This window comes from Canis lupus, chromosome 15 (genome assembly GCF_003254725.2).
Source record: "Canis lupus dingo isolate Sandy chromosome 15, ASM325472v2, whole genome shotgun sequence".
NCBI lineage: Eukaryota > Metazoa > Chordata > Mammalia > Carnivora > Canidae > Canis > Canis lupus.
Window position 1 is genome coordinate 13,351,450 of NC_064257.1, and position 22,211 is coordinate 13,373,660.

The window sequence follows — 22,211 nt, forward strand, 5'->3', positions numbered from 1 at the left end:
CCTGAAGGTAGGAAGGTTAAAGTGGTGCGGCCACTATGAGAAAGTCAAGCAGTTCCTCAAAAGGTTAAATATAACATGTGTGCACATAATCTATCTGACAAAGGCTTAATATCTAGAATAAAGAACTCCTATAACTGAACAACAAAAAGATAACTCAATTAAAAAATGGGTCAGGGACTTGAATAGACATCTCTTCAAAGATATACAAGTGATCAACAAGTCCATGAAAGATGTTCATGCTAGTCATGAGGGAAATGCAGATCATAGCCACAATGAGATACCACTTCACAGTACTAGGATGGTTATAATTAAACAAACCAAAAATAATTAAGTGTTGGTAAGGATGTGAAGAAATTGGAACCCTTATGCATTGCCGATGGGAATGTAAAAACAGTATAGCCACTGCGGAAAAGTTTGGCAGTTCCTCAACAAGTTAAACAGAATTATCATAGGACCCAGCAATTACATTCCTAGCTACACACCCAAAAGAATTCAAAACAGAGACTCAAACAGATGCTTGTATGTCAATGTTCATTGCAGTATGATTCACAATAGCCAAAAGGTAGAGAAGCAACCCTTGTCCCACAACAGATAAATGGAAAAACAAAATGTGATATGTACAAACTATGAAACATCAGTCAGCCATAAAAAGGAATACAGTACTGACATGCTAATGTGTACAAACCTTGAAAACAGTATGCTAAAGTGAAATAAGCCAAACACAACAAGACAAATATTGTGATTCCACTTGTATGAAGAATACAAAATAGGCAAATTCATTAAGGGAGAAAGTAGATCAGAGGTTACCAGGGACTGAAAAAGAGAGGAATAGGGACTTAACGCTAAATGGCACAGTTTCTGTTTCTATATCAAGTAAGTTTTAGAAAAGTGGTGATGGCTGTACAACATGGTGAATGCGATTAACACTGCTCAACTGTACATTTAAGCTGGTTAAAATGAGAAATCTTAGTTGTATTTTACCACAATTTTAAAAAATTAACAATGTAATATCCCAAAGCCACTGAATTATACATTTCAAATGGGTGAATTGTTTGGTAGGTGAATTACATTTCAATGAAGTTATTTTTTGAAGAAACAATACAATTTCTGAAAAATCACAAACAACAAAATTTCCACAACAGGGAATTAATTAATTATGTAATGTATCTAATCTACATGGTATATTATTAAATAGATTACATGGTAAAAGTATATTTATTAATATGGTAATATGTTTATAATATTATAAGTGAAAAAAGCAGGAAACCTGTTTTCACTTATAATAGCACGAGCCTACTAAAAAAAAGATGTCCGGAAGAATATGTATGCCCCAAAATACTGATTGATGGTAGCTTTCTCTGGATGGTAAGATTATTGGTAATTTTTATACTTTTTTCCTTTTAAAGATTTTATTTATTTGAGAGAGAGAGAGGAGAGAGAGCACAAGCAGGAAGGAAGGGAAGGGGGAGGGGAGACAGGCAGATTGCCCCCTGCGTGGGAAGCTCAAGGATCCTGAGATCAGCCCAGGACCCTGAGATCACGACCTGAGGCGGTCAGATGCCTGAGTGAGCCATCCAGGCGCCCCTATACTCTTCTTTTTATGTATCTATATTTTCTAAATTTTGTGTAATGTGTCTATACTACTTGCATAATAAAAAAGTAACCAAAATAAAAAGCATGCACATCTTTAATAACAGGACCGTTAAGGTGTGTGTGTGTGTATCTCTGTGTGTGTATGTGTATATATATACACATATATATATACACACACACATATATATATATATATACAGCATTAGCTCGACACTTAACCCATCATTAGGTCATTAGCTCCATTTGGCATCTAATAATCTATTTTCAATATAAATAGCATTTATACTATAAACTTCCTTAAATCCACCACCCTTTCTAGGAATTCTAAATGTAAACTAACTCCAAATATTTTCTCTAAGTAGAAAGATCTTTCATATTCCATAGACTCTAAAATACCATACTAGATTTTCTAAAATTTATAAACTGATCAGTGAGCAATCACTTCCTATGTTATAGCAAACAAAGAATATAATGCTTTCCAAAACTATTTTTATCCAAATTATTTTTTTATTTCTTTCTTATAGATCTTTTCTAAAATAAGTGTCACGTACTCAGCCAAATGTTATAGAAGCATCATCTCATTTCACCTTCCTAACAACTCAGTGAGGTCGGCATACAGAATCATAGAAGTTAGTGAAAATAACTGTAGGTGGTAGACAGAGATTAAAACCAATGTCTGACTCCAAAGTCTAGATGCTTTCTAATTCCATGCTTTCTTGTAAGAAAGTTGGTCCTAATATCCCATTTCTTACATATTTGTAATTTTAAAAATACATACATACACAATTCTATTTCAGAAAGCTATTTCTTTTCCCACCTTATACATTCTTTGTTATCAGCCTAAAGATCTATGTAAACATAAAATACATGGGAATTTATTAAACACAATTGCTTGGTGCTCATAATTCATACAACACAAATGGCACAGAAGGTATACCTATTCAGAGGGACTGGATAATTTACCTCTGAGTGTGACTACACATGGATCACTAAAGTCTTGGGATACATATTTGTTTCAGGGTTGGCAAGACCACCTACTTCTATCCATCTCCTTTTACAAAAGAGAACATTGAGATAAACTGCCTTGCCAGTTAGTGGAGAGGAAAAAAAGCACCTGAACCCAAGTCTCCTGACTATTAATCCACAGTGGGCATCTGGGGCAATTCCTCAGTGACAGACACAGAGAGACAGTCTTTTGCCATCAAGCTACTTAATGCCTTTAAATAATAGAATCTGCTGGTAGAAATTAAAAAGGAAACTCCAAAAAATAAATAAATAAATAAATAAATAAATAAATAAATAAATAGGAAACTCCAACTTGATATACTTTATCATTTGGTTGTATCCTACCATATGGATGAAGAGAACTTTATCCATACACAAAGAGCCAGGCATATTTGACCTAACTACCATTCAGTCAGATTTTGACCATCCTTGTTTCACTCTTGCCTTTGAGACCACCACCACTTCTGAGATTGTTACCATTTCCACTTGCCTCATCTAATAATTACTAAGTAAGTAGCAAATAAAATATTCTACTATTTAAAAACCTAAATCAGCCATTAAGTCAATTCCCAATTACATAATCAAAACATCTGGGCTGTCTCTATTCCCCGTAGACACCAAGAAAATACTAATTTATGTTATCTACCTAAACCATACATAATTGGGATGCCTAGGTGACTCAGTGGTTGAGCATCTGCCTTCGACTCAGAGCGTGATACAGGGATTGAGTGTCTCCCCCCCACCTCATGCTCCCAGCAGGGAGCCTACTTCTCCCTCTGCCTATGTCTCTGCCTCTCTCTCTGTGTCCCTCATGAATAAGTAAATAAAATCTAAAAAATAGATAAATAAACAAACCATACATAATTATAAACGTGTATCTTATCCTTTAAATTAAACATAATACTTTCCAACAGCACATACCAGTGATGAATACATCACAGAAATTCCAAAGAGAAAGTAGGCAGGGCAGCAGTCTTTTGCGTAGCCCCAAGTTAAGCATATTTAATTGTTTGTTGATAAAGATACATCCTAATGATGAATAAAACCAACTTATGGGTCTTCTGGAGAAGACTGATGGAAACCAGGCATGGAACATGATTCATAGGACCCAGTCCCTCAAAGTGAAAGTTTCTGAGAATGGTAGGTAGCAACTCATGCTTTTTCCTTTACCAAAGTAATAATGGGTTTTTTTTTTATTTTTTTTTTAATTTATTTATGATAGTCATACAGAGAGAGAGAGAGAGAGAGGCAGAGACACAGGCAGAGGGAGAAGCAGGCTCCATGCACCGAGAGCCCCACATGGGATTCGATCCCGGGTCTCCAGGATCGCGCCCTGGGCCAAAGGCAGACGCCAAACTGCTGCGTCACCCAGGGATCCCTTGATTTTCATATCTCTATAGTTTTTATGCCAGGTATGCAAGTTTACACATACCTTTTTTTTTTTTTTTTTAAGATTTACTTATTTATTCATTCAGAGAGAGCAAAGAGAGAGGCAGAGACAGAGGCAGGGGGAGAAGCAGGCTCCATGCACGGGAGCCCGACATGGGATTCGATCCCGGGTCTCCAGGATCGCGCCCTGGGCCAAAGGCAGGCGCCAAACCACTGCACCACCCAGGGATCCCCAGTAATAATGTTTTGTTAGTTGTATTTACCAGGCAGCATAAAATTGTTGGCAAACAATATGTTCACTCATACCTGTTCTCTATTAAATTCTAAGTGCTCTTATCACATGTTTAGCCTGTAAAAATGTTCTTGATTTGTCAAGTTAAAGTAATAGAAATGTTAGAGCAGGTACGTTTTCATAGGCAATTGGGCTAAAAGTATTGGCTTTAAGGTTAACAAGTCAGTGTGATCAAGCCAACATGATATGAAGAATAAGACAGTCATCCCCCCACGTCCACCCTTCTCCTCTTACCTGATCTAAAAGTCCCACTATTAGAGCAACTTCTCATGGTCCTGGGACTAAACCCTGCATAGGGCTCCCTGCTCAGTGGGGAGTCTGCTTCTCCCTCTCCTCCCCCACTTCATGCTCTCACTCTCTCAATTAAATAAATAAACCCTTAAAAAAAAAGGCTAACATTTATATATAGTTTACCACATGTCTGATACTGCTCTCAGAACTTTACATATATTAGCTCATTTAATCTATACAACACTCCTATATTTTATTATTCCCATTTTACAGATGAGGAAATTTAAGCAGAGATTAAATGAGTTGGCTGAGGTCACACACACACACACACACACACACACACACACACACACACAGTAGGTATTAGGATGAAATTTAAACCCAGGCAGTCTCACTATAGAATCTGAACACTACATATTGCCTAATAGACAATACACAGGTATGACTCTTCAACATTAATTCATATCCTTTCAATTTTTCTTCAGTTTAATGACTAAGAATGTAGCTACTTGTACCAAAATGCACCCAAAGTGTGGCTACTTAGACTCACTGCTCTAAGCATTTCCTTCATGACTATTTAAGGATAATAAGCATAGAGTAGGCAAAGGGGGGGGGGGTGCTAACTTACACAAATAATATGTATTAGGCATTCTGCCAGACATTTTATTACATATGTTCTTTTGGTTAATCCTCATAAACACCATGAAAAGTAGATTAATATCCCAAATTTTCAGTAGAACTAAAAAGCAAAAATTTAAGTAACTCACCAAGAGGCAGGCACCCAGGTCTAAATGGCTTCAAAATCTACTTACATGTTTACTGAGCATCTTTTTATGCCAGATATCCTGCTGGGCACTAAAAATATGAAAGTAAATCAGAAATTCAAGGTTCTCCACCCATTCACATAGTCTCTGGGGTTCCCGGACCCAATTCTAACTTGAGGGACAGATTCCCTCACAAAGCAATAATTCTCTAACACCAGCAGTGTCTGAGAATTCAACTCAATTCTGACAGTATCTACCCAGAAGATATTGCCAGCTTACACAGGTTAAAGGTTCAGTCCTACAAGACTGCCCCCTCACCACCACCACTTCAGAGACCAGTCCCAAGTCAAAGGTATTGCCTGCACTTCTGACCAACTGGCTATAAATCAGAGGGCCCCACGACCCCCTTTGGGTTTAAATTGCTAGAATGGCTCAGAACTCAGAGAAACATTTTACTAACTAGATCACTGGTTTATTGTAAATAGGATGTAACTCAGGAACAGCCAAAGGCACAGAGCTTCCATGCCCACTCCATGCAAGTGTCTCCCCCTAAATCTCCACGTGTTCACCGACGCAGAAGCTCTCTGAACCCTGTCCTCCATTTTTTTTTTTTTTGGAAGCTTCATTACATAATCATGATTGATTAAATCACTGGCTACTGGCAACTGATTAAAACATCCAGGCTCACTGTCCTCCCTGGAGGTAAGGGGAAAAGGTGAGACTGAAAGTTCCAACCCCCAGATCACATGGTGGGTTTACCTCGCAACCAAACATCCCCCTTCCTTAGGCAGGGTCCAAACCCCACCTCATTAACCTAACAAGGAACACTTTTGTAACTCTCAACACTTAGGAAATTCCAAGGGTTTTTGGGAGCTATTTAAGTCAGGAAATGTGGACAAAGATCACAAGTTGTTTCACTATACCTAAGTATTGTTCAGATCTAATTACTTAACAAATAGAACTTAAGATATTTCTTTTGGACTACGGTACTTGTGAAAAAATTACTGAGACACTAAGGGCACCATGAACTGAGAATGTTTGGGAATCTCTGTATGAAACTAAGATCTGAAAGATGAGCAAGCATTTTTTTTTAAGATTTTTATTTATTCGTGATAGAGAGAGAGAGAGAGAGAGAGGGGCAGAGATACAGGCAGAGGGAGAAGCAGGCTCCAAGCCCGACGCGGGACTCGATCCCGGGACTCCAGGATCGCACCCTGGGCCAAAGGCAGGCACCAAACCGCTGAGACACCCAGGGATCCCCCAAGATGAGCAAGCATTTTAAACACCAGGCAGGAGGAGTAAAAGACAGGTCCCCACCCTTGGAGACATTACAATATAGTTCAGAAAGCAAACTAAAAGATAAACAGTGTTAAAGCAATGTAATGTTAAACTTTAATATTTGTAAAACTTTTAAATATCTTTTCTCATAAAATTCTATTAAGTGTGTGTCTATCTCCATAAATTGAAAGCCCCTAGAAGCCTATATCCCTATATACAGATACATCACACAGTCTGTATTCAGGAAGTGTTTTCTGGGTCAATCTCATATAGGTTTACTCTCCTTAGGCTTTTCTCAGAAATGAAACCTCCAATTGCCCTGTTCAAGGGTAACTCTGCTTTAAGTATTCTTTCCCCCACATCTCCCAGCTTCTTGCCTACTGTCCTTCAAAATTGATTTCAGACATATCATCTACCTGGGGAAGACCTCCTTGACCCACTAGACTAAAATTTAAATGGTATAGTTAGTACATTTGTATCATAGGACTTACCACTTTGTTCTATAGTAGTCACCAATTAACTTCCTTGCCCCCATACTAACTGTAAGGTTTCAACAGTAGGATCTGTGCCTTATTCATCTCAGCAACAATCACAATCCCTAGCTCTCAAAAAACTAAATAAATGACAAGTAAAAGGAAATCTTTAAAATTATGCCTTTTTACTTTTATATACTTACTGAAAAAAATGAGGAATTTACTCAGAAAAGCTTTAGAAAGGAGATTTACAAATTTGCAAAAATTAAAGAGACTGATAACCATCCTGTGCTAATAAGGAACCATACACTGCTGATAGAAATCTAATAAGTATAATGTTTTTGAAAAGTATTGACAATTAATTATCAATTAAAATAAAAATATGCATATCCTCTGACTCAGCAATCCTACTTTTAGGAATTAACTTACAAAAAAAGTATCCATATGCAATGTCATATTTACAAGGAAGTTTTTTAAAGTACTGTTTGCAATATTAAAACAATTCCTGAAGACTATCCTGAATGTCCATCAATGGGGAATGGTACACCTATGCTATAGAATATGAATATGAATATTATGGAATATTCACAGCAACTAATAGAATAAATTAAATATATATGTAAAGACATGAAAAGATATCCATGATATATTCAGTAGAAAATAGAAGAATCCCATCTGGAGGTGAAAAAAACATATACACTGGCATTTTTATGTCTAAGAATATTGAGAAAGAGATGGGGAAGCAATTAAAATTAGACAGCTAATATGAATAACATCAGAATTAGAGGTGATTTAGCTTTTCCCAACCAAGTACATAAAAGGAGCAAGCTTTCAAAAGTAATGATAGTAATATCTCAGTATATTCTCCCCTCCTACAAGTTCTTAACCAAAAAAAAAAAAAAAAAAAAAAAATTCTGTTACAATCAGCTTTAATAAAAAGGTGGTACTTCAGAAGAGTCGGGAATTCTGTGGACTACCTCTTCTACAGATAATTTAAACTTTCTATTATATATATATATATATATATATATATATATATATATATATATATATAAAACCAACCTATTTCTTACTCTATCCTATTCCACCAAAAGGAGAGAAAGACCTAATTAAACAAGGTTCAGTGGATCTTCCTATCTAATTTCTTCTATGAACCATAATCTGCTTTAGGGATTTGCAATCAGGAGCTTGGTTTTAGAACACTCAGCAGATTTTCACAACCATACCTTTTATTCAGTGAGAGTAAGCAAAAGTGTTACATAAGAAATCTGAGTATGGGGCAGCCCAGGTGGCTCAGCGGTTTAGCGCCGCCTTCAGCCCAGGGCGTGATCCTAGAGATGCAGGATCAAGTCCCACGTGGGGCTCCCTGCATGGAGCCTGCTTCTCCCTCTGCCTGTGCCTCTGCCTCTGCCTCTCTCTCTCTCTCTCTCTGTATGTTTCTCATAAATAAATAAAGAAAAAAAAAAAAAAAGAAATCTGAGTATGACAGCTGAGTCTCATTCAAACGTTTCCGTCCTGAAATTGGGAGAGCTAACTGCTACTTGGGCGCCCCCTGGGGACCAAACTTTAAAACTTTTTACATCTTAGGACAAACCAGGGTCCTCTAAAACTACTGACTCAAAAAATACTTATTGAGCCCTTAATATGTGCCAGGCACAATGTTCAGCACTGGAAACACAAAGGTAAATACAATCAACTTTCTTATTTCTACATGCTTAAAGTTAATACTATCCCAACATTTCTAAGCACGGTAGGTAGGAAGACCATACGAAGTATGAGTTACCTATATAGGCCCTGGAGAGAGTTATGACACAAAATGACAAGAATGCTTTTGGGGTTCTGAAGAAAGCAATTTGGCATGGAGATAAGCTTTAGCATAGATTGTTTATGTATGCAAATCTTTAAAAAAAGGAGGAGGTTTAAGTATCCTTCCAGCTAACACATGCAAAATTGTGGTTATTTTGAAAGACAAATTTAGGTTATGGCACCAAAATTTTTCTTGGGCCAAAACATTATAAATAAAGCTTAATTTTAGAAATTAAAAAAATGACACAGATTCTCCATCTTGATTTTTTAGTAACAAGTTATTCCACAATGACTCTAAGCACTTAACTAATGAAAGGATTGCACTAATTTAGAAAATGGCTAATTTTCAAAGACAAATGGAGTACAAGAGGCCACAGATTTAGAAGCCATTAATCAGAAAATAAAACTGAGGACCAATACAAACAAAAGGGCGAAGTCAAACCCCAAATCTCCCTCAAATCCTCCCTTCCCAGTTCAGAACACTTGCAGAAGATACTATATCAGATTTACCTTTTCTTCCTTAAGGTCTAGGAGAGTAAGTAGCAGAGGTAACTCACCTCAAGGAAGGGAGGGACGGAGGGAAGAGATGGAAGGGAGAAAAGAGATAGTAAGTACATACAGACATACAAACCAGCTTCCCTCCCATGATACCCTCATCACTAACTGCAATGCCCCAGGACATAGGAGGGCCAGATATTCTCAGATTCTATAGCCAGGCCCAAATAGGTACTTCTGGCAGGCTGAGTTGGAAATCAGTGTAATTCCCCATCTCCCCAAATTGTATTTCAGCCACATTTCAGGTACTCTGTGAGCTAAATTAGCGCTGGCATGATAGACAGGAAATTTAAACTTGACTTATAGAACTTTTTCTGTACAGAAAAAAACTTAGTCCCCAAAATTACAATTGTTTAGGATTCAGTTTATATTTGCCTATGAAATAAAATATTGAGTCAAAATACAAAAGACTCATGGGGCAGGGAACCCTCTGACTTAACATTCATAGACATTCCATTGTTTAGTCAGCGAGGAGGTAGCAATTGCTAAATTATAAACTATTTTGAATTTGTCTAAATCAACTTGTTTATGGCAATTGGAATCAAGAGCAACTATTTTCATGAAAGAAGATGACAATTTAAAACAATTTAAGCTCATATAATTGCCAAAATATTAAAGAATAATACATTATGAAACATTTAATCATGGAAGTCTTCTAGTTGGTAATTAACAGACTTAAAACATTATCAGCCATTACTGAACAGAGTAAAGAATACTAGCTACAGAATGTGTAGATTATTTTTAAAGCAGTGGAGTAATTTGAGTATTATTAGTTTAGATGTAGATATTTAAAACCAGGTCATGATTCAGAGACAAAATATTTAAATGCATTCAAATATAGCAGTCACAAACCAATTTTTAAAGTAATACAGCTTCAAAGTATAAATAACCAATGTCAAAAATTAAGAACAGGAAGTCTAAAATGGAGAAAAAAGTCTGCATCTATGTGTGCCAGATATCTGACCTTATTTAATATTCACAAATACCATAGTAGATAGGTATTATTTCTCTCTTTTCACAGAGGAAGCCAGCTAAATGTAACAACTTCTCTGGGACTAAAACAGTAAATGGGGGGTTGCCTAGCTGGCTCAGTCTGTAGACCTTGCCACTCCTGATCTCCAGGTTGTGAGTTCAAGCTCCAGATTGAGTGTACCGATTACTCAAAAATAAATAAAATCTTAAAAACCAAAACAAAACAAAACAAAAAAATAGTAAACAGCAGAGTGAGGATTTAAACCCATGTCTGTTTGACTCTGAAATCTTTTCTCCTTCCCCTATCATACCATATACATGTATTTCATATATTAAAAGCAGACAAACCTGAAATCATCCGATTGCCACTTGTCTTAAAAAGTTAAAAGAACCAATAAAAATAAGAAAAATATTTGTATTTTTTTTGGTCGATTTAGCTCCACTTTTATTCCTAAAAATGACCAATAACTATAAAGACATCTGTAAAATAGCGATGAAGTAGATGCTACCATTTGACTTTCTTTGGACGTTCTTTAGAGAATAAAATATAGGACAGGGATGGATTGTATGAACACAGGAGAGGAGTGAAAGCCCGAAGGTAACGCTGTAAGCCACGTCCTGGAACGGAAGAGGGCATTATTTTAGAAGTTCTGGGTCACACCTTGTGTGGTCACCGAGTGTCACACGGGTTGTCTGGGTGTTCTACAGGACCACTCGTTTCTAGATATCCTCTGTTTTCCTTTACCTCCAATTTCATTCCCCGGATTCGCCAATAAAGCCTTTCTCCTCAGTGTCACTGCGGCTAAGCACGTTTATCTGTTTGAAAAATAACAGAATTGAACCGGTAACCCTAACACGTCGTGAAGCGACAACAAAGAAAGTACGCAATCTTAGCGCTGGGAGGTATTTTACGCTGAGCTTAAATCTGGTGCACAGCCTTAGGGTCGAGAGCGCAAAGGGGAGTCGGAGGGAGGAGGGGGCTCGGCGGCGGGCGGAGCGGGGCCGGAGCGGGGCCGGAGCGGGGCCGGAGCCAGGCGGGAGGCTGCAGCCTGAACTCCTACCCCGCGGCTCGGCTTTTCCACCGCACGAATCCCGGCTGCGCCTCGGAGCTGCTGCGGCCACGGCCGGGGCCAGCACAGCGCCGCGGGCACATCGCCGCGTCCCCGGGGTTCCTCCCAGGGCTGACACCGGGGTTCGCAGAGGGCGCGCGGGCAGGAGCGGAGGGGAGGAGCCGGCCCCGCCGCCGGACAGCCGCGAGCGCACGCCCGCCTCTGACCTACCCCGCCCGCGCTCCCGCTGCCCGCACCCACCTCCCACCAGCCACACGCGGACCTCGGCGCGCCGGGGGCGGCGGGGCCCGGAGGCTGATCCTCCCGGATCCCCTTCCCAGCCCACTCTCCAGACGAACTTGGTCCCCAAATTGTAAGGAAAAAGGGGCGCGGGAACAAAGCGACCCCAAGCGGTCCCCCTCCGTTCTGGGCGCCCCCGAGGCGGGGGGACGTGGACTACGAGTCCCGACAGGCCGCGCGCCTCAGGACCCTCGACCACCGCCACGCGGGCGCCGCAAGGGTCGCCGGGACTCGTAGTCCGCGGAGACCGGGGCTCCCGGGGGCGCGGACCGCCCGGCGCGGCGGGACGGGCCGACCCGGCGTCCGGTCAAGCCCAGGGAGCGCGCCAGCTGCCCGGGCCTCACCTCGACGATGCGGGCGCACTGGGTCCCCTTGCCGGCGCCAGGACCGCCGAGGACGAACACGACCAGCGGTTTCATGAGGCGGCGAGGGCAGACGAAAAGCGGCGGGCGGGTCAGCAGGGGGAAGCTAAGGCCCAGGACGTGCAGCAGCCTGCGGCCGCAGCGGCTCACCATACACCGCGTCTCCGCCCGACGCCGAGGAGAGCTGACAGCGGCCCGGCCGGCGGCGGCGCGGGGCGGGGCGGGGCGGGGGCAAGGGGGCGGGCCCAGTTGGCGCCCGCCGCCGCCCCGCCGCCGTGGCTGCTGAGGCGTCCGCGCCGCGGCCGGAAGGGGCGGGGCTTCTGCTGCGCGCTCCGCGCCTGCGCTCGGGCGCTCCTGTACGGGCTCGCGCCCCCCCCCCTCCCCCCGTCCCCGCCCCGCCGGCCCTTCATCCCCGCTGGCCGGGCGGCGGGTGTGCGGATGCTGCGTGGGGCGCCGTCCGCGGCGGGCCTGAGCCCGAGTCTGCGGCGCGGCGCGCGGGAGAGAGAGCCTAGTGTCTGCGCGGGACGGGGGTGGGCCGCCGCGCTGGACAGGCCAACCTGGAAGGGGTGGATGACAGACAAGGAGGGAAGAAATAGCCGTACAGGCGTTGCAGGAAAAAAGCGGAAGAATAAGGAGGGATGGATGTCATTGGGCGCGCGCAGTCCGAGAGAGCCTCTGCAGAGGTGACCTTTAAGCCAAGACATAAGGCTTGGAAAGAGCAAGAGCAGGGTAGCGTGTCCCACAAAAAGAAATGCATATGCAAAAACCCTAAACCGGGGCAGCCCGGGTGGCCCAGCGGTTTGGCGCCACCTTCAGCCCAGGGCCTGATCCTGGAGACCCGGGATCGAGTCCCACGTCAGGCTCCCTGCACGGAGCCTGCTTCTCCCTCTGCCTGTCTCTCTCTCTCTCTCTCTGTCATGAATAAATAAATAAAATCTTAAAAAAAAAAAAAAACTAAGCCGGCTTGTGTTGGGAAAGGTCAGAGAGAGCAGAGCTGTGGGAATGAATGAGGCAGAGAACGGAGTGTGGGAGAGGAAGGCCCAGGCTGGTGGTACAGGCCCTTTGGGTGTGGAAAGGAGTTGGGATTATGTTCTAATTACGGTGAGAAGCCCCTTAACTATAACTCCATTGCTCTGCACGTGAGGAAAATCTCTTTAAATACAAATAAAAGCTAAGTGCTTCCGTCACACCAACCACATTTCTTTTTTTTTTTTTTTAAGATTATTTATTTATTCATGGGGAGGGGAAGGGCAGAGACACAGGCAGAGGGAGAAGCAGGCTCCATGCAGGGAGCCCGACGTGGGACTCGACATGGGACTCGACATGGGACTCGACATGGGACTCCAGGATCACACCCTGGGCTGAAGGCAGACGCTTTAACCGCTGAGCCACCCAAGGATCCCTACACCAACCGCATTTCAAGTGCTCGATGGGCACGTGCGGTAGTGGCAACTGTATTGGACATCGCACAGAGAGAACATACCCACTGCACTAAGTTCTGTTGGCTAGTGCTGTGCTGGGCTTGTACTTAAGCTCCCCGGGATGATGTGATGATAGAAAGGGAGACAGGTAACCCCCTGAGAAGAAAACTCAAAGGGGCAAAAGGAGGACCTGAGATGACTTAAGAGGTTTTAAGAGTTAGGGGCACCTGCATAGCTCAGTTGGTTAAGCTTCCAGCTCTTGATTTTGGCCCATGTCGGTGGAATTCAGGCCCCCTCCCTGCCCTGTGCTTACCGGGGTGGCTGCTTGAGATTCTCTCCCTCACCCGGCACACACACACATCCCATGCACGCACTTCTCTCCTCTCTCTCTCTCTCTCAAGTGGATGGATAAATCTTTAAAAACGTATATTTTTTTAAAAAGTAAGAGACAAAGACATTAATTTGCAATAGGAGTTGCAAGAAGGGCACCATTGCAGGAAAGTGTGAAGGTAGAGTTCCTGTCTGAAAATTGTACTTTCTCAGTAAAGAAAAGGCAACATCAATTAAGGGTAAAGATTTTGAGGTAGGATGTTTGAGGAGAGAGAAGATACAATTTTTTTTTCATTTTTCCATCTTTTAAGAATGGAAAAATTAGTTTTCTCAAGATAACTAGTCAGTAGGACTTGTGAGCAATATTAAGAGCTCACTTGGTGTTTTAGATCACGGCTTTAAATCACTGAAGGTATTTGTTCAGGTGCAGGCAGAGAGAAGACAAATTCTTGAGGCCATCCAGGGTTGGGTGTTTACCAAACAAGTACAACAGAGGGAGAGAGGACCAAGATGGAGTTTGCACAAGAATGTTTGTTAGGATATATATGGAATCAAAACCATATTGGGCAGCCCAGGTGGCTTAGCAGTTTAGCATCCGCTTAAGCCCAGGGCATGATCCTAGAGACCTGGGATGGAGTCCCTTTCGGGCTCCCTGCATGGAGCCTGCTTCTCCCTCTGCCTGTGTCTCTGCCTCTCTCTTTCTCATTAATAGATATATTTTTTAAAATCTTAAAAAAAAAAAAAAACATATAAAAAAGCAAATGATGGGGCAGCCCGGGTGGCTCAGCGGTTTAGTGCCGCCTTCGGCCCAGGGCCTGATCCTGGAGACCCAGGATCGAGTCCCACATCAGTCTCTCTGCATGGAGTCTGCTTCTTCTGCCTGTGTCTCTGCCTCTCTCTCTCTCTCTCTCTCTTTGTGTCTCTCATGAATAAATAAATAAAATCTTTAAAAAAAATAGCAAATGATGGCATATGAGGCCTGATTGTGGGGATGTAGAGGAGAGCCAGGAAGGGGGCCAAGGTATTCGAAGCATCCATGTTTTGGGTTTTTTTTTTTTTTTTAAGATTTTATTTATTCATGAGAGACACTGAGAAGTAGAGACACAGAGGGAGAAGCAGGCTCCCCACAGGGACCCCGATGTGGGACTCGATCCTGGGACCCCGGGACCCTGAGCCGAAGGCAAACACTCAACCACTGAGCCACCCAGGCGTCCCAGAAGCATCGGTGTTGAAGAATGACTGCAGTGGGGTATTTGAGCAAGTAAACTGGCAGTACAGATGCCAGTGCTCTGGGTGGGATATTTGGAATTAAGATTTCAGAGACTATAAGTTTATGATGATGTTGAGATCCAGGATGAACCCAAGCTGGATGAGACTATGGGAGTAGAAGACTGAGGCAAGAGCATGCCCTGTAGTTGGAACTGAGTGGCCAGGGTGTTGGATTTTCATCCAAGAAGTTTACATCATCGCATTAGGGTCCAGAGACAAACTATGAAAGAGGAACAAAGTTGTTGAAGTGACAAGAAGGTTGGTACATGATAGCAAACAGGAGGGGAAGAGGGAGATATAGCCTCTGTCTGGCTACCCCTAGTCTCTTTCCTCTCTACTACTCCTTTCCTCCCCCTCACCCAGTATTTCTAGTCTCCTCTCCATCTCATCCTTCCTTCTCTCCCTCCCTCCTCTCCCTTTTTAAACTTATTCCTATCTCTCCTCCCCTTCTCCCATTTCTCACTTCCTCCCATTCTCCTCATCTAGTTCTCTTTTTCTGTCCTTCTCCCTGCCTTGTTCTCTTTCTTTGCCTGTCTTATCTCTTCTCCCTTCAGTTACTACTTCCTTCCTTTCCATAATTTCTACCTTTTCCTTCCCATCATGGAGGAGGGAATAGAATATCTCAGGTCATCACAGCTCGAAAAATATTATGATTAGTAACTTACTTGTATTCCTTCACAATATTTCTTTTTTCTTTTTCTTTTTCTTTTTTTTTTTTTTTTTTTTTTTTTTTTTTGTGTGTGTGTGTGTGCTTGTTTATTGAGCCCCCTGGACCCCTGGGAAGGAGGAGCTGGGGCACCAATCAGCTGAAAAAAAGAACAGTTGGTCATAATACTAAGAAGCTGTAGGAGTACAAAAAAGGCCATATTGAAGCAGATGTGCCTTCTTTTCCTTTGTGCATGTTCTCTCAACTCTTTTCTGTATCTGTTCTGGCAATTAGAGTTAAAAGATGTTCAGGATATGGGAGCTGTGGAAAAGAGGATTAGGAAGCTATTCACATGCTGTCAGTGAAGACCTTAGGGCATAAACAAAAAAGTAGTCTTTCTTGCTCCCTTGGTAGAGTTCACCAGAATAAGGAATCCACACAGGAGTTTGAACCCCAAATCTCATTGTATACGTACATATAGCAAGATGCAGGGACCTTTCTAAGTCTCCCTGGAGAACTATGACCACCTTACATTGAGTACTTACGGTCTCGTACCTTGTGCAGCTCTTTGTGCCAACCATGCTAGGCAACTAAGGAAAATACTGTTGTGAATATATACCAAAAAGTGAAACCCATATATCCATCTCTGCCAAGGGTTTTCCAGGGAGTTATTTCCAGGAAGAACAAGGTTAGGCCAAAGAAAAATTTATTATTTGTTAGCTCTTTGGGCCTGTACTGGTTATCTATTGCTACATAACAAACCAACCCCAAAACTTAACGGCTTGCAACATGAAATGCTTAATGTGGGAACCCCGCCCTCTCTTCTCCCCTCCTCCCCTTGCCCCTCATTGGTGACCTGGAGTGTTCAGTGTGAATAGTGCTCAGTAGAAAGAGGATAAACATGGAGTTTTTCCAAAACACCCATGTCATCGGACCAGGCACTCCCATGGGCCCAAGCCAAGCATTCATAAAAGACACCATGATACTCGGATGCTTTAACATTTAACCCCTCTATTTGTCCACAGTGAAGGGTCAAACTCTTAGCGCCTTGCTCCTAATTTGTACTCAAAGAATTTGCTTTTTTTTCTTAACCTTAGATCAGTGCTTCTACTCCTTGGAGGTAGCAGAGAAAAGAAGGAATTCCACCTAGATGCAAACAACCAGACCTTCAAAAATAGTATGCCTTAATAAATATATATTGAATAAATGGATGTCACCCAGTAGAGAGCCATTTCCTATCTAAACCCATAGATTAGGGTGCCTGAGTAGCTCAGTCGGTTGAGTGTCTGCCTTTGGCTCAGGTTGTGATCCCAGGGTCCTGGGATTGAGCCCCACATCAGGTTCCCTGCTCTGCGGGGAGCCTGCCTCTCCCTCTGCCTCCCTCTTTCTCTGTCTCTCATGAATAAATAAAATCTTTTAAAAAAGAATAAACCCATAGATTGATTTCATAATTTTGATGAACATATATTGAATATCCACTAAGTACCAGGCATTTCACTTACATTATCTAATTGTTAGATATTCAAACTTTTTAATAATCAGTACAATCAGAATATCTGTAGATTTCCTTGCCAAGATTTGCTATGCCAGGCATCATCTTTCTAATTGCTGGATCATAAAGAAGTACTTGGGGTCCCAGGAGAAGGGTGGAGGGCACTCAAAGTGCTCAGTGGAGTAGCTATAAACTAACTAATATGAAAATAATTAATTATTTTAACCACCAATACGGTCTTACCAGTTGTGTTGGTTATACATTAGCCTTGCCTTATAGAATCCTCATAACACTGTGACATTAGTACTGTCATTTTGCAGATGGAGAAACAGCCAGGAAATGGAAGTACTTTGTTCAAGACCACACAGGCAGTAGATAAAGTCAAATTCAAACTTGGTGTTATATGGCTTTAAATCTGCATTCTTTCTCTACAATTCAGACCCCTTATAAGATAAAAAAGTTCCATATTCACAAAAGTCCTGCAAAGTTAGTTCTGTTTTTTAAAAAGATTATTTATTTATTTATTTATTCATGAGAGACACACACAGAGAGAAGCAGAGACATAGGCAGAGGGAGAAGCAGGCTTCCTTGGGGAGCCTGATGCAGGACTTGATCCCAGGACCCCAGGATCATGACCTGAGCCAAAGACAGATGCTCAACCACTAAGTCACCCAGGTGCCCAAAATTAGTTCTATTATAGATGAGAAGACTGATCTCAGGAAGACATATAACAAGAGCTCTCCTCAAAACCCACTCCTACCCATATGTTTATTTATCATCAAGTACCTTAGGTCTTTGGGGCATGTATTCAGTGCATGCATATTATTTCCAGGGTATAGCTATGTTCCTAGTGAACTTTATAGGAGCTTAAAAAGCAGAGCCTTGTCACTTATCTGCCCTATTTATCATAATTACCCTTTAGGGATAGATCATCTGTTCCTATATTTTCATTTTTCCATTCTTGAACATACATACCTCTTTGCTGGTATGTGCCATTCATTTTTCAGGATTCAGCTCAGAGTTTACCTCCTTCAGGAAGCTCTGTCCAAACTTGCAAGACTGGGTTAGGTGCCTCTTTTTTCTTCTTCTATACACATAACCACCACTGTGGTATATTGTGTATCTCCACACTAGATTTAGAACTTCTAGAGGGAAGAGACTATGTCTGATTACTCTTTATACAGCATTACAACTTATTACTTGTAGCAGTATGATTCACTCTCTTAAGGGTACTCCAAGGTCTTTGGAAGATTTAGACTACTTTGGTTGCTGCCACTCAAGTTTTATCTATGGTGGTCTTTGGCAGCTACTTCCCTGTAATTACAAAAATACTTTTCCTGATATACTTAGGAACCAGTTTCTAAAATCAGTCTGGGTGATGAAGCAAAGACACGGCATATGGTAGCAAAGGAGGGGGGTGGCAGGCCATATGCTTTACATTCAGGCCTTTGTAACCATCTATTATTTTGTGATCTGTTTCCTGGAAGGATGCTTAGTACATTATATCACCTGATACTTAATGGAGTTTCTAAAATGAAGATTTCTATTACTTAGATTTGCATATTTGCATATTCGATTTCCTCTTTTATCAAAGGACCTCTTATCAAATATTCTAAGAACATTTGTTAAAAGAAATATGGTCTTTAAAAACCTGACGTGGCAAATCTGATCACAGGCAATATGCCTAACCTCTTGGAGGTGTGTCAGCTGAACTCCATCAGGTCTATGCTGCAGAAAAGCAGGCTGAACAGGGAAGGGAGATTGTCTTTGACAGGTCTTAGCGTCTTTGCTATTAACTCTGTAAGCACAGGTAGGTTGGTTACACCTGTAGTTTTCTTGCCTGCAAAATCAGGATGATGGTACATTAACTCAGTCAAGCAAATACTCTTAGAGAATGTATCTGTATGTGTTATTTCATCATTCCTGTCTTCATTCCAAACAATCCAAGGTTTAAAAAAATAAGTAAAATATGGGGCACCTGGCTGGCTTAGTTGGGCAGAGCATATGACTCTTGATCTCAGGGTCATTAGTTCAAGATTTATACTGAGTATAGAGATTATAGGGGAAGAAAAGTAAAATAAGTTGACTTGACACGTAAATTGTTGTTTTTACCTCTCCCAAGAGGTTTAAGAGTCTCAAAGGAATTTTATACAAATTGACAGATTAACAGTCCCCTTTAAAAATATGATGTTCCTTAAAAGCAAAGCTGTAGCTGTTTTAAAGAGCAGTAGTCTAGCTTAGCTCAGAAGTGTAAATAGAGAAAGGAAAAATTGGTATTTGGAGTAACAAAACTCATAACTAATTCCAACTTCCTTGTTCCTGCTGATAACAATACCGCTTTAATTCCTTCATCCAGCCTACTAGCAGGCACACCAGGGTTTATAACACCGAACATTTACCCAGCGTTATCATAAAGACTATGTCATGTGGACCGGAACTGGAAGGGAATAAGGAAAAATGAGAACAAGTGATGTGTTAAGGTTTAGCATTTTAGGTGAACTTTAGCTTTTACAATTTTTTTCTTGTTATAGCAGTGTTTGTGCAACAAACTCATACAGTTTTTCAAAGTATGACATACTAGAAATGATTCTCTGTGAAGCAAACTAAAGCACTTGCAAGTCTGAAAAATAAGGCCAGTAGCTTTTCTCTGTAAAGACCCATAACCAGAGCAATTTCATAGTGTCCTGAAATGACATAAATTTTAAAAAATGAGGATCAAAGAATAGATCAGTACAGTAGTATATATTCAGTCTATTTAAACTGCCCACAGTCTAAAAGTAATTCATGTTTGCTTTGGATAATTACCTGTTATTACCCCACTTTTAAAATTGTGCCTTCCTGGTTCTATGTTTGTCATACCCTTCCAGTCCATTAAGCACAAAGCTTAGTGTGTAGAAGGTCCTTGGTATGGCATTTGTAGGTTTTATTTCACTAAGCTTATTCTCTAATTTAATAAATCAACTCCCTTAATCTCTGAATGTGTTGCTCATTTATTAACACTGTCAATTGTCAATACACTTGGACAAATAATAATTTATGGGTACTCTTTTAATTAATTTTAATTAACTTTCACACTCATTAACTCTTTTCTATGATAATGTAGAGAGATTAAATGGCAGAATTGAGGCCCAATCCTAAAGCCAGTACTTATTACATTATAACATAGTTAAAAATTTTTTCTCAATATCTAGGGAAGAAGGCCCTTTAGGCACCTCTAAGTTCTCCTCAATAAGATCCTGAGTCATTTCAATCCTAAGATGAATTCAGTAATTACTTTCCTCTTCGTTTAACTTGAAAAGTATCTATATTATGCATATTGTTAAATGTATATCCTGCTTAGAAGTCCAGTGGTAGGGGATCCCTGGGTGGCTCAGTGGTTTAGCTCCTGCCTTCAGCCCAGGGCGTGATCCTGGAGTCCCGAGATCAAGTCCCACATCAGGCTCCCTGCACGGAGCCTGCTTCTCCCTCTGCCTGTGTCTCTGCCTCTCTCTCTGTGTGTCTCTCATGAATACACACATAAAATCTTAAAAAAAAAAGAAGTCCAGTGGTAATAAAATGTTTACTTGAAGTTTTACTGTATTTGAGTTCTTATTAATCAAAAAGAAGACATTTTATTGTTATTGCTCAAAAGTTAATGTTTCAACTCTCCTCTTGCCCCTTCCTTTTTTCTTTTTAGTAGACTTTATTTTTTAGAACACTTTTATATTTACAGAAAAGCTAAGAGCATAGTACAGAGTTCTCATATAACCCCCCCACATAGAGGATCCCTGGGTGGCTCAGTGGTTTAGTGCCTGCCTTTGGCCCAGGGCCCGACCCTGGAGTCCCGGGATCGAGTCCCGGGATCGAGTCCCCCGTCGGGCTCCCGGCATGAAGCCTGCTTCTCCCTCTGCCTGTGTCTCTGCCTCTCTCTCTCTCTCTATGTCTATCATAAATAAATAAATCTTAAAAAAAATACCCCCCACATAGTTTCTCCCCATTATTAACATCTTATATTTAATATGGTACATTTGTTACAATTAAGTAACCAATATTGGTACATTATTATTAATTTAATTAATTATTATTAATTAAAGTCCATAGTTTATATATATGTGACCCAGGCATCCCTATAGACCTAGTCTTATCCTGGGAAAAATAGTGGACAAATTCTAATAGTGGGAAATCCTATAAAATACCTGGCCTGTACTCAAGACTGTCAAAGTTATCAAAAACAAGGAAAGTCTGAGAAACTAGCCATGAGGAGCCCAAAGAGAGATGAAAACTAAATGTAATGTAGCATCATAGATGAAATCATGGAACAGAAAAATGACACTAGGTTAAAAACTAAGAAAATCTAGGGGTGCCTAGGTGATTCAGTCAATTAAGGGCCTGACTCTTGATTTTGGCTCAGGTCATGATCTCCAGATCATAAGATCAAGCCCCGTGTCAGTGGAGCTTGCTTAAGGTTCTCTCTCTCCTTCTTCCTCTCTCTCATCCCCACCTTCACCCCGCCCCCCCATGCATGCACATGCTCTTTCTCTCTCTCTCAAAAAAGTATATATAGGGACACCTGGGTGACTCAGTGGTTGAGCATTTGCCTTCGGCTCAGGGCATGATCCCAGGGTCCTGGGACTGAGTTCCACATTGGGCTCCCTGTAAGGAGCCTGTTTCTCCCTCTGCCTATATCTCTGCCTCTCTCTGTGTCTCTCATGAATGAATAAATAAAATCTGAATATATATCTCCAGTATCCAACCACCTCTCACCACTTCCATTGCTACAGGTCTGGTTCAAGCTACTATGAATGTCTCTCCTAGGTCATTGCAGTAGTTTTCTAACTGGTCTCCTTGCTTCTCCTTTCCCCTACAGTTTATTCTCAAAGTAGCAACCATAGTAGTCCTTCTAAAACCTAAAATCAGATCATGTCAGCCCCCTATTTAAAATATTCCAGTGGTTGCAGCACCTGGCTGGGTCAATAGGTAGAGCATGTGACTATTAATCTCAGGG

The 22,211-nt window shown here is 41.4% G+C and overlaps 1 protein-coding gene across 1 annotated transcript in view; it reads right to left on the bottom strand.

Annotated features, from left to right (window-relative positions):
• The window catches only part of CMPK1 (cytidine/uridine monophosphate kinase 1), a 31,995-nt gene extending 19,695 nt beyond the window's left edge, over positions 1–12,300 (bottom strand). The window contains exon 1 of the mRNA XM_025420167.3: positions 12,052–12,300. Coding sequence (XP_025275952.3) covers positions 12,052–12,222 — 171 coding nt within the window. The 5' untranslated portion in view covers positions 12,223–12,300. The remainder of the gene's footprint in view (positions 1–12,051) is intronic.
• Positions 12,301–22,211: the final 9,911 nt, after the last annotated feature.